Source organism: Xenopus tropicalis, chromosome 1 (genome assembly GCF_000004195.4).
Source record: "Xenopus tropicalis strain Nigerian chromosome 1, UCB_Xtro_10.0, whole genome shotgun sequence".
NCBI classification, from domain to species: domain Eukaryota; kingdom Metazoa; phylum Chordata; class Amphibia; order Anura; family Pipidae; genus Xenopus; species Xenopus tropicalis.
In genome coordinates, this window is record NC_030677.2 from 98,030,744 (window position 1) to 98,044,596 (window position 13,853).

Below are 13,853 nucleotides of genomic sequence, written 5' to 3' on the forward strand. Positions count from 1 at the left end.
GTGGGTATAGATGCAGGCACATCATTACCATCTCTCCCTGATACAGCACCTGCTCCTTTCACTTTACCAGTGCCTGTCATGAGTTGATAGGGCAAATCTATAGGCAAGTCAGATGACCAAGGACTATGGTTCCAGCTTGGACCAACTTCTGTGCCACAGGAAGAAGAAAATCTCCATGTCAAACCTCTCCAATCTGCCTCAAAGGGAGAAACAATTCCTTCCTTTTTTGAATCGAATGCATCTTCTACCACAACCACTTCAATACAACTCACACAGTAAAATAAACATTTTAAAATACTTTGGGTAGCGGCGCACATTGTTTTCTACAAAAGCATTTTAAACTAGATTTGTGTGCGCACAAGCAGGACTTTAATCTGCCAATCAGGGTAGACACTGAGTGGATTTTAGCCAGAATATGGGCATGTATACATTTGTCTAAAACCTGCTCTGGCAGAGAATGTGATGTGTCTCTAGCGTTACAAGAACAAGTTAACCATGGTGACATTTTTGCCAAAGTGCACATTTCTCAAAGGTGAAGTTAAGCAAGGATTTTTATTCTCAGCTTATTTATTGATCAAACCAATAATACAGTTCACTTTTTAAAATATTTCAAGAAAGCAATACATTTTCTTTTTCAAATGTTAAAGTGCTAAAGCAAACATTTAAAACCATTCTGCCGCAGTTTAAGTTTATTTCGTTCAAGATAAGAATTACAATATATATAAAATGATATTTTAAGGTGCTCCTAAAAAACTCTTCAAAACGATGTATTTACAGAGACATAAAATACTAATTTCTCAGCTGTGGATTTTGAGGAACTGGAGCCCCTTCAAAAGGCAAAGAGCTAGACACAGTCATTAACTGCCCTGCATGCATCCTCTCATTTACACGAAGCTCGCAGCCATCCTGAAGCATATGAGCTGCAATGCGAGCAATGTTCTTAGAATCATCCACGCCACTGTGCAGACGTCCATCATAGGTCATGCCCAATTTTTCCAGCATGGTGGTCAACTTTGTCTGAGTCCGTGGTACCTAGTCAAAAGTAAAATGTTTTTTTTTTAATTTTTCTACTGTAGGGACACTACATTTAAAATGTTACTGAATAATTATGCTAGATACAACTTTATAGTACCTTTCTGTACAGGGAAGGAGTAAGAGAAGGGACGGTTGCATCTTTGACCGATATATGCCATGACTAACACAAATTGTATCCCATTAAGGAGAATACACTATGTAACTACCAGCTGTTTGAAGTAAAAGGTCTAATTCGCTATAGTCACATAGGGCAATTATTGTGGCAGGGTAGAATAGATTTTTTACTTAAAATTTTTTTAGTGTTACTTTTCCTTTAAGGGGAAACAGAAAATTAATACAATTAGAAAACTCAGGGTAAAGTTTCAGACTAATTTTGTACAAACCTTGTAGAAATTCCCATAAGATTTGCGAATGTTGATCCACTTCTTTGCAAATCGAGGGTATTTTAGGCGACTAACACGACACTGCATGTTTAGAAACTTGCTCATATCCCAGGACCTGAAATCAGCAAGGCAGTTTGACATTTAGCTGCAAATGTGTTAAACATGTTTCAACCTTTATATAAACAGCTGGATTTCTGTATTAAATGGGTTATTCCCTTTACTTAACTTAGTATGATGCAGACAGTGACATTTTGCAATTGCAAAAATAGGTAATTTTTGCAATTGGTATTTATTTTGTTTAAATTATTTTTTTTTTTTGATCAGCAGCTCTCTCATTTTGGAATTTCAGCAGATGGTTTACCCTAGAAATCAGGAGGCGGCTTGAATGAGAGCCTGGAATATGAATAGTAGGGGGCCTAAATGGAAAGATAAACAGAAGCAAAAACACAATAATTGTAGCCTCAGAGAGCATTAGTTGTTTTGGCTGCTGGGGTCAGTGACCCCATTTGAGAGCTGGGAAGAGGCAGAAGAGAAAGGCAAATAAATCAGAAACTAAGAAAAATAGTAAAATAAAGACCATCTGAAATGTTACTGTAACTTAATAAAAGTTAACCACCCCTTTAAATGTGGCCTACAACTGGAGAGGTCTGCAAATTCTTAGTCACTGATTGTTTGTAAACTTCAGGAATAACTTCTCAGAAAAATAATTTAAATTGGGTTTTACATATTCCAACCAAATGAATTCATTATGGCCTCCGAATCTACAACCATGGGAATTGAAATTAACACTGCTGGACATTAAAGTTAACCTGCCTTAAAGTGGAACTATCATGAATCAAAATCTACTTAACTTGGCTCAGTTCTGACAGGCTGCTTGTGTTCTGAGCAGGAGTGGGAGGGGTCTAACCATTTTTGACTGACATCTAAAGTTCAACCCCCACCTGCTCATCTTTCCTATCTGATAGGAAACCTGGAAAAGACTTCAAAGAAGGTCCAAAAATTCAACCCAATTCCCAATTACATTGTCTGACACTTTCTGTTTTATTAACCCGTGTCACTGTAAAGTTATTTATGAGAAAGATATGAAAGAAGCCACTTATCAGTTGATTTATCTTTGCTGAGCGGCAGCAGTCATGTTATTTATCACAAAGGCTCAGCAATTTGAAACATACATGCATACAACTGTATCTAGTTACTGAATTAAGATTTGTATCTGCATGTGCAGGAGGTTGACTGGCAGTTGATCGAAGTCTGCTGGTGGGAAGCACAAAACCCAAATGAAAAAGAGCCTGAATTGCTATGTATATGTGGATATAAACCATTAGCTGCTTTACCGTTATATGTATAAATGCAGCTTCATCAGCTCGCAGCCCAGCCCGGCTCCACCCCATTACTTCTCCTCTGCACGTATGGGGTGTGTCCTCATGACATGCCAAACCAGCTTGTACTCTGCTCTGTCACTCACACCTTTCCGTGTCTGTTAATTGCTATACATTGCCAAAATGTTTGTCTAGATATTTTCAATACTATAAAAACATTTTTCATGACTGTTCCTCTTTAAGCACTTAACTATAATTTTCACAAAATCTGTAAAAAAAAATAAAATAAATAAATAATAGATGTGTCAACTAAAATTCATGAATTTGAGTTGACTCAATCTCTTTTTTTTTGGACAGATTTTAACTTTATAAACTTTTTTTAAATTTAAACTTTTACTTTTAGATCCTGGGCCATGCACCACACCATCTCTGCCGGTGTCCCTGCAACCCTCTTTGCTGTTCAGGACAGCACACATGCACAGTTGATTAAAAATCCTTACTCTGTATAACATATAACAACACAAACGCAGAGGAAATTCTCCGCTTTCATTTGCCCTATTGGGCCAATTGTTTTCACAGTGTTTCGAAGACGTTTACTATGGAAGGTAACAAAAGTTGGAAGAGAACAGTCCACAACTTAAAAATATGCTTTGGGTTTACCATTTTGTTTTATTCAAATGGATTAACTTTAAAATTTTTAAACTTGATGCTATGCTTATTATTACTGTATAGCTCAGCAAGGATCTAAGAATGTATATGAAAAATCTTACCCATCAGTAAGTATCGCGTATTTGTATTTTGTTCCAAGCTCCTTTTCACGCATCCAGTCCACAACACTACGAAGAACATCTGGAAATATGTCTGATTTGTCTACAATATCCTATAGAAAAGATAAATATTGTAGATCAGGTGAATCTGAGTACCGCTCAGCTTTAAATTTCCAAGTGTCTATTAAGCCAATCTGTATATGCTGTCTTTGTGGACTATTAATACAATGCAAGTATGTACTACTATGCAAATTGGGCATTATATTGTTCAGAAGAACCCTGGCATTTATGTTGGAGTTTATCACTGTATTGAATGACATGTGGGAGATAGGAAACTTTAAATTGCAATTTTCAAATATTTCATAAAAACTTCTAACTTTAGCAGTTTGATATAGCTTGAAATATAAAGACATATTACCTATTGTTAATTAGTTAGCATGTGTATGAAAATGTATGATTTTCTAGAGTCAAAATTCAGTGCTGTAACGCTCTAGATTTTTGATCTTCACAATCTGCATGTGTACTCATTCATCATTGTTCATCCCCCCCCCCCCCCCCCCCCAAAAAACCCCTCATCTAAACAGAAAAAGCAAAATATGTACAAAAATCTAAAGATGAAGTGCAAAAATTGTCTGGCAATGAAAAGGTTAACTATAATAAACAATATCCTAGTTTCTAGAATAGTTCATACAACAAGACAACAAGAGATATAAGCCTAGTTACAACTTCTAATCGAGGAAAATTATAGAATTATAATAAAACCTTAACCTTTTTTTTCTGCATGCAAATCTATTACATTAGCTCTAGAACTGAATTTGAACGATCTGTTTTGAATAGATGCATTTCCCAACAGTTCAGTCTTTCTCCAGAATACATAAAATCAGAGTACTGCAAACAATGTTTTCCTTCTCCCTTTTCAAAGATAAAAAAGAAAAATATCTGATAAGTGGGTAGCTATGTGGGGAGCAATTAGTTAGGGATTAATCATTTTTATGTTGTCCAAAGTTATTGTTACAAGCGACTACTGTCTCTAAAGTTCAGCTATTTATTTCTATTAAAAAACTGTCTGATCTATAAACTTGCTGTGCCACAGAAAAAATTAAAACTCCTAAATATTTACCTGAGTTATACCTGTAAGGTTGACACAAAATTCAGAAAGTTGAGGATTAATTTCTGGTCTCACGTAGCGCTGAAATACATCCTCCTGTAAACCGTAACATCATATAAATTATTACACTATGCAGCATACAGCTGTCTTCCTGCAAATAGCTGCCAGCCTGGCAGGTTACCTCTAATTAAATGACCATAGAACTATATATCAGTATATAAGTATACAAGCAAAACTTAGATTGTCATTTTGATGGATTTAGATTAGGACAGAGGAAAAAGGTACTGGGACGTTGGGAGATATCCCGTGTCCCTCCACACCTATTCCACTGCCTGCTCAGGATCAATACATAACATATATCCAGTTATACAGTAACATATCCAGTCACTTACAATTTCCAGTGTGTGTGTATTGAGTAAGACGATAGGGAACTCTATTATTTCATGGGTGTAGTCTGTAGAGTTACCCTCTTCACAGGTTGCCTCAAAGTCAATGACACAGATGTAATCATAATAGCAGTCTGTGTTTGAGTCCTTATGTAATGCATGTCTCAGTTTCTGCTTCTTGTAGTAATTCTTCAATCTCTTCCTCAGCACATCTTTAACACCTCTTATTTGCAGGGAAACAAAAATATATAACGTATAAAGTAACAAACAGGGGTGAACTTTAATATTTATATACTGCTTATTTAAAAAGTTAATCAACATTTTCATCATATGAAAATTGAAGTGATGTGATTATAACCGACAGGGCCGCCATCAGAAATCACGGGGCCCCTCACAACAAAATTTTCTGGGCCCCACCCACCCAAGCCCCCAATGGCCCCTCCCTCCCACACCCCCAATGGCCCCTCCCATCAATACAAGGGACACACAGGCATTGGTAGCGAGGGCCCACTAAAACCTTGGTAGCCAGGGCCCCCCTAAAACATTTGTGGCCAAGGATTACGTTTTGCATTAGTGCCAGTGCCACTAAAACATTGCTAGCCTGCCCAGGGCCCCCTAAAACATTGGTGGTCCTCCCCCAGTGTCCCCCATACAATGGCCCGCTCTCCGCTGCTTCTTGCCACTCCCCCCCCCACCCCCCAGAATCCTCCTGCTTCTTCCAGGGTCCCCCAAGCATCCTGCTGCTTCCTTCAGGGGCCCCCCCAAGCATCCTCCACCTTCCCCCAGGGCCCCCCCAAACATCCTCCACCTTCCCTCAGGCCCCCCCCAAACATCCTCCACCTTCCCCCAGGGCCCCCCCAAACATCCTCCACCTTCCCCCAGGCCCCCCCAAGCATCCTCCACCTTCCCCCCAGGCCCCCCCAAACATCCTCCACCTTCCCCCCAGGCCCCCCCCAAACATCCTCCACCTTCCCCCAGGGCCCCTCCCAAACATCCTCCACCTTCCCCCAGGGCCCCTCCAAGCATCTTCCGCCTTCCCCCAGGGCCCCCCCAAGCATCTTCCACATTCCCCCAGGCCCCCCCCCCCAAACATCCTACACCTTCCCCCAGGGCCGCCCCAAGAATGCTCCAGTCCCCCCCCCCCGCTGCCAGCATCTTTTGTCCAGGGCCCGGGCGTTTAAAGGGGGCACGGCCGGGCTCTGTTACGGTTACTGCTGGTATCCGCTGTGATGTCCCGAACTCGCCGCTACATGTGCGCTTCTATAGGGTTGCGCCCCGTGCGTGTGACGTCAGTACGCACAGGGCGCAACCTTATAAAAGCGCACACGCAGCAGGGAGTTCGGGACATCAAAGCGGATACCAGCAGTAACAGAGCCCGGCCAGGCCCCCTTTAAACGCCCGGGCCCAGGACAACTGTCCCCCCTGTGCCCCCCTGATAACCGATATAGGCTTTAATGATTTCTTCATGCAAATACTAAAGGACCAGTAACACAAATATTTTACATTAAAAACATGCCTTCAAAACATTTTTATTAGCAAATTTATCATACAGATATATTTATATCTTAAATAGATTTTACAAAATAACCTTACCAAGTATTGATAAGGCTCAGGCAGCAGCTCCTCTTGTGGCAAACTTCTGCTTCCCCCTCCCTCTCCCTGTACAATATCTGCAGCGCTCCGCTCACACAGACATCTAAACAGAACAGGAGCTAAAACAGCATTCACTGCTCACTCCTCTCCCTGAACCAGCACTAAAAAAAAGCTGTAAATCACCTTCAAAGCATTCTTCTAAATCGCTAGAGAATGCAGGAACCGAACTTCCGGTTTCTAACCAGAAGTAAATCAGTCGCCACGCTGCCGTTTTTGCTGTGCCCTATCATTTATTCAATAACAACTTAGGATATTCTATACTTTCCCTTTAAGAAACTGTATTCTTCAATTCAATTAAGATTGATTAAAGAAACGAGTCATTGGGGTTTGCAAACCTTAGTGTAGGGTCACATATGGACCATGGCAATCAACATTTTGGGAAATGTACTGTCCAATGTTGTCTGCTATGGCAATAGTGCAAATATACAGATTAAAAACGTGGCAGTCTGCTTTTCCAAGTGAAAATTACCTGACAAGCCCTTGCACGAGTACTTTTAGGCGACTGCCATAGCAGTCAATGTCCATCTGTGACATTAGCCTTACAGCTGCAAACCACCCAACCCCAATATCAGGGTAGTCCAAAGAACTTCCTGATATAACAATAACACAATGTCAGATTATCAGGGTAATGTCTGATAAGTCACTTATGTACAATTACTGTCCATCACTTTCATATGATGTATGCTTACATTTGTGACATTTGAAACAATAAAAATTCTAGAAACAAAAAAAGAAAAAAGTGTGGAAAAGAAATCCATTTTTACCTAGTGTCAAGTTTGTGCTCTGCAAGCTTTGCCTTCAGCTCATCCTTAGTCATTCTATTGACACAACCATTTGCAATGGCAATTTCTTTATAAACTGGATCACTGAAGTCACTAGCATGTGAGGATATTGTAGAATTTCCAGTGTCCTCCTGACCGTCCAATCGACACCTCTGCTTGCCCTGCAATCAAACATAAGTTGGTGATGACACATAAGTGATGATATCTTCCATGGTTAATAAATATTTAAAACAAAAATGTAAATGTTGCATGATATCAAAGTTATGTGGAAAGTAAGTTCAGGAAACCAGTTATCCAGAAAGCTCCGAATTATGGAAAAGCCCGCCTCCCATAGACTCCATTATAACCAAATAATTCAGAATTTTAAAACTGACTTACCTTTACTGTGTTTTTTTTTTTTTTTACATGAAACCTATGGCAATACATGCTCAATATGTGAATAATTGAAAGGGGGAGTTCACTTTTAAATGAACTTTTGTTACATGACAAAATAGACAGTCTGCACCTGCTCTTTGCTTTCTGAATGAATTTTTTGTTCTGCATCTTTTCAGTTCAGAATTTCAACAGCACGGGTCACGCTCAAACGTATTAAAAGTGAACTACATCTTAAACTTCTAAAATGTCCATAGCATCAAGTTCAATTCAGGAAAAAGCTGATGTTTTGGTATTTACAATCAAATTGCCGCCTGAGGGAGGAGAGAGCGCTGTAACATGGCACTTTTGCACTTACACCAGCGAAATCCAAGTTTTTGGAGAGCTTTCTGCACAAATCATCCTCATCCTCCGTGTGTAGCGGCCGATTTTCTTTCTGCTCCTCCATCTCTCGTCAGAATGTTCCCTAAGGTTCCTTTCCACGCTGCCCCAATCCCGCTCACTCTGCACTTCCTATTCCACTTGTTACGGACCTCAGCCTTCCCTCAGTTTGGCGCTCAACACTATTCTTGTCATCATAAAGCCGTCAGGCGAATACAGATACGGTCTATTTCGTTTCTAATGACTGATTTTGTGTCCAACACCTCTAAAATCTATTATAGTGTTTCGTTTGTCACAGGCTAGTAGAGGATAACGCAATTCTAAACGTAGGACATTAAAAAAAAAATACGGATCTAAATACTATTCTAAAACCGCGCACTTTCAGCTTATTCTCATCAGCCCCGCTCAATTGCAACGTCACATCCGGATGCACAGAACCGGAAGTTCTGATTTATAGCTATTCGAAGGAAAGGAAAACAGGAAGGGTTTGTCCACGTTTTAGTGAAAAATATAACGTTCCGGTTGTAAGATTGACAGGCATGAAATCCAACTTGGAAATTGCAAGGACACGTGACTGTGACATACTGCGTCACGTGATAGTGACAGGCACCACGTGGTCTTTTACGCATTAGGAGCCAGTGGCTGTCATGGCGGCTTCCTTAAGCACGGTGCAGAGCCTGGGTCGGTTGTTAATAGACTCTGGACAGCCTTTGCCTTTAAGATTCCGGGCACTTTTTACGTTACGGAATTTAGGGGGTGCTGAGGCCATTGATTATATAGGCCGTGGATTCCAGGACGAGTCGGCACTCCTTAAGCATGAGTTGGCCTACTGCTTGGGGCAGATGAAGGACCGTAGGGCTCTGCCTGTGCTCATGGAAGTGTTACAGGACCGTCAGCAGGAGGCTATGGTTCGGCATGAAGCAGGTATGAGAGATTGTAGCGTAAATATATTCCCTGTGGTTTATAGTAAGAGGGCTTCCATACCTGGAGAAATAGACAGCTAGGGCCGCCATAATGCAGATGCAAGGGAGGGCTGCTTGGCCCGGAAGTTGGCGCACATTGCCAGCTAGAGCACAGAAAGTAATGTAGGCCCAGGTAACGCCAGGTTATTGGAATCAGATGTAACAATATGACGTTTCATTATTTCCACTTCTTTTACCAGGAGAAGCTCTGGGGGCTATTGGAGACCCTGAGGTGTTGGAATTACTGAAAGAATATTCTCGGGACCCTGTCATAGAGGTGAAAACTTTGATTCTTTGTGTGCTTGCATATCATTTTCTAAAATGAAATATATAATCTGCATACATTCTGTAAATGTGATAGGGAGACATCTTCCTGCTTGCAATCTTTTGATTGGTTTTCTACCCATTTAATCAATTGGTCTGTGTTTTATTATACAGTATTGTGTTGTGCCCATGGGTGGGTTGCCGGATATTTAAATGTCAGCCTGTGGGTAGCAAGCGATTAATCAAAGGAAAGCACAGAAGGGCTGTTTTATAGTTACAAAATGGTTGCTGTCATATTTTCATTTGGAGGGAGGGCACTCAACTAAAAGCGTTCTTCCCTATCCTGATTGTAGGCCATGTGACTTTTACGTGAAGAGTAAAGAGAAAATTGTGAATGCCTTTTTTTCTTTTATATAACTTTGCATTTTTTGAGTTATTCAGTGCAGAACAGGGCTATAGCAATCTCTCTCCCTGTGATCCTGAGTCTCCCCACCAGCCTCTCGTGACAATGATGACAGCAATTATAGAATGATCTAGGGCAGCATTTTATTTGGCGGTATCCCTTGCGGAATAGGGAAACGGCAACCTGTATTCCCCTTTTGTGCTGACCGATCTTCTTTTCCATTGTTGTCTTGCAGTTGTCATGCAGAGGAAGGTAAAGAGTTCAGAAGCACAGATTTCACTGTACCCACACATTTTTTCAGTGGAGGAACTGTATGAGTTTTGGAGTTACCAAAGTCTCTTCCCAAGTCATGACTTGTTTGTGTAGCTATATGGAACCCTTTGGTCTTATAGTGGTTAGCAGTATATATTTTTGTTCACTGTGGAAAGCCATGTCCCTTAGGCTTAGAGGATTGCTACTGAAAAGTCTTTTAGTATCCTTCTATTAAGCTTATTTGAGGTTATTCGGGGCAGGATATAAGGGTTTTTACTAGCATTCTTGTTCTCCTGGGATGTAAAGCAAAGTGAATGATTCTGTTGACCAATCCTTCATGTAAAGCTTCCCAAGAGTTTTATCAAAATTGCAAGTATCCAATATATTTTTATTGTGGCTTTTTGACCTGTAGTCTCTTGGAATGGCAACTTTATGTGTAGAGGTTGAATAAAGGTACACTTCCATATAGTTCAGCCATTACAGAAAGTAAAAACCACCTGGTTGATTCTAAAGAAGGCAATAAAATTATCTAAATATCCAAAACAGGGATAATTCCTTTCAGAATTCAAAATGTCAGTTGGATTAGGCCCTGGTCAACTAAATGTAAGTTTATTTTTTCAAGTTAATTTTAGTAACCTTGTTGCTATAAAGCACTTTCTTAAAAACTACCAATTGTATTTGTTAGTACCACAAATTTTCAACTGTTCTTGTGACATCCTCATAGCACCTTAATGTGAAACCTCCTGTGTTCTAATCTCAGTGGGTAACCTTGCATCCGCATGAAGGATCTACTGCTGAGGCATTTGACGGTATACTGTATGTACAAACCAGATTCCAAAAAAGTTGGGACACTAAACAAATTGTGAATAAAAACTGAACGCAATGATGTGGAGGTGCCAACTTCTAATATTTTATTCTGAATAGAACATAAATCACGGAACAAAAGTTTAAACTGAGAAAATGTACAATTTTAAGGGAAAAATATGTTGATTCAGAATTTCATGGTGTCAACAAATCCCTTAAAATGGTACATTTTCTCAGTTTAAACTTTTGTTCCGTGATTTATGTTCTATTCTGAATAACATATTAGAAGTTGGCACCTCCACATCATTGCGTTCAGTTTTTATTCACAATTTGTTTAGTGTCCCAACTTTTTTGGAATCCGGTTTGTATATTTAAACCCTCTTAACCGCTTTGTTTCACTGTAAACAATGCTAACTTGGCCAACATGTCACAGTAAGGTGGAAAAGATGCATCAAATTCAGTTTTCTTGTATATAAAGGACATTTAATGCTTAAGTGGGCTATTCTTTTACATCTCAGGTTGCAGAAACTTGTCAGCTGGCCGTGTGTCGCATAGAGTGGCTTCAGAAGAATTCAGATGCCCCTGATTCTAATCCTTATTTATCTGTGGACCCTGCTCCCCCTGCTAAGGAAAAAGACATTCCTAAGCTCCGTGCAACACTTTTAGATGAAACCTGTACGCTGTTTGACCGATATCGTGCTATGTTTGCACTGCGCAATATTGGAGGAGAAGAGGCTGTGTTGGCACTTGCAGATGGTATGCCCTTTTTAAATCTTTTCCCAGATTTTAGCTTAAATTTAGGGGACATGTTTGCACTGCGCAATATTGGAGGAGAAGAGGCTGTGTTGGCACTTGCAGATGGTATGCCCTTTTTAAATCTTTTCCCAGATTTTAGCTTAAATTTAGGGGACAATGAGAAGGGAGTGAATCAATTGCACCCTTTGTTGTTAAGGATACTGACAGATGAAGAGATTTGTCACCTGCAGTAAATCTGTGCTGCTGTATGCAGCAAATCTCCCAAAAATGCTGTCCCCTTGCGTAACCTTCAGGTCGCAGCTATCCTGCTTAATAGTAGAAAGTTGCCTTCTTTTGCATTTTACTGTGTGTAAGCCAGATTGCTGCAAGTAATGTGTTTTACTTTCAGGGATTCAAAGATTAGGCAAGAGGAAAGCATTTTTGGGAGATTTGTCAGCAGGCGTGTCAGTGCCAGTACCTTACAACTGCTGAATACCGCTTACATCATTCATGACATACAACAAATTATCCCCCTTGGACGCAATTTAAAAGGGAGCCCTCAATGTTATGCCATCTTAGGAGAGGTGTTAATTTGCATCTTCCAGGTCTGCACCCAGTGTAGAGGTAGCATTTTTTTGTGGATAACAAGGGCATTCTGCATGGGTTTTAAGTGGTGCAGTTTTAAAAATCTTGTCACTCAATTACTAGTAAATGAGCCTTATGTATTTTCACCCAGTAAATCGGACCTAAAATGGCATAAGCTGGACCAATGGAATAGTAAAACATGCATTAATTGAGTAAATCATGCATTATTAATTATTTTAACTATGTCTTTTACATTTTCAGGATTGCAGATCAGTGGGTCCCTATTCCGTCATGAGATTGGTTATGTGTTAGGTCAAATGCAACACAAGGCAGCTATCCCGGGGTTGTCTGCAGCTCTGGAGCGTTTTGAGGAGAACCCTATGGTTAGGCATGAGTGTGCTGAAGCTCTTGGTTCTATTGCCCATGAAGATTGTCTAAAGGCACTTCGTGCACATGTTGGTGATGGAGAACAAGTTGTAAGAGAGAGCTGTGAGGTGGCCTTGGATATGTATGAATATGAGAATAGCGGGGACTTCCAGTATGCAAATGGACTAAGCCAAATTTGTGGACAAATATGAAGTTTTATAAATAATACAAACTTTTCATCCAAAGAAGTACTGCTGCTCTTTTATTTAACTTCGCATGGTATACTTTAACATTTAAAATCTTTGGCATTGCTCAGTATTTCCTTTTGGCAGTTGCTAATAAAGATGGGGCACTGAGGAAATACATTCAGCACATTTGACTGTTGTCAGTGAAGCAGAGTCGTTGGTCGGTGGTAACATCTGCTGTGCAGGCTTTGATCTCCAAGAAGGAGCATACCCACTGGACACCGATTACGTCTTTGTTTCCAGTCCATGTACTCGTAGGCATATGATGGGGAAGAGAAATTGGTGTGCTTTGTGAGGGGGATAAAGGAGCATATTACAAAATTGTCAAGAGGGGATTGTTTGCTTACATTATTTTTTTTGAGTAAGCCTAATTGGTTGCATTGTTTTTTTTTTTTTTAATTAAAATTTAATTGATGCTGGTATTATTAGCTCTTCATCTTAGCCTGTACTACGTTTCCTTTTTAAAATTCAGTGTTTGTTTAATTTGGATTTCTTAACTCTAAAGGAAAACAAAACCCCCAGAATGAATACTTAACCAACAGATAAAGATTATATTATGCTACGTGAATTTTTAAAGACTCTTACCAAACTGGATTATATATATCCGTAAATATTGACCTTTTAAATCCTTTCCCTTGATCCACCATTTAGTGATGGGCTGTGTGCTCCCTCAGGGACCACATGACCAGAAATAATGCAGCTCTAACTGTAAAAGGAAGTAGTGTGGAAGCAAAAGACGAAACTCTGTCCATTCATTGGCTGATATGGCCTAGCATGTATGTGTGCCTTGGCTTGTTTGTGTGCACTGTGAATCCTATGTTCCCAGGAGGCGGCCCTTAATTCTTAAAATGGCATTTTTCTATTTAGGAGTACCCAATAGCCCATACACTAAAAAAGTATATTTCTATGAAAATGGTTTATTTACATATGAGCTGGTTTATGCAATATATGTTTATAGAGACCTACAGTGTTTAGGAGTATAGTTTTCCTTTAATGGTGTCTTCATACATAAGTAAATAAACTTAAAGGAAAAAAGAAGAGGAGACCAGAG

The 13,853-nt window shown here is 39.9% G+C and overlaps 2 protein-coding genes across 2 annotated transcripts; one reads left to right on the forward strand and one right to left on the reverse strand.

Moving 5' to 3' along the window:
- Positions 1 to 533: 533 nt before the first annotated feature.
- eri1 (exoribonuclease 1) lies at positions 534 to 8,323 on the reverse strand. Its single transcript, NM_001016146.2, is given in 7 exon segments — positions 534 to 1,032; positions 1,419 to 1,533; positions 3,508 to 3,617; positions 4,625 to 4,708; positions 5,005 to 5,221; positions 7,416 to 7,594; positions 8,164 to 8,323. Coding segments are annotated over 7 exon segments (1,038 nt in total). The 5' UTR covers positions 8,254 to 8,323; the 3' UTR covers positions 534 to 789.
- A 334-nt stretch (positions 8,324 to 8,657) lies between these two features.
- dohh (deoxyhypusine hydroxylase) lies at positions 8,658 to 12,802 on the forward strand. Its single transcript, NM_001126626.1, is given in 4 exon segments — positions 8,658 to 9,110; positions 9,349 to 9,425; positions 11,390 to 11,627; positions 12,453 to 12,802. Coding segments are annotated over 4 exon segments (909 nt in total). The 5' UTR covers positions 8,658 to 8,833; the 3' UTR covers positions 12,770 to 12,802.
- Positions 12,803 to 13,853: the final 1,051 nt, after the last annotated feature.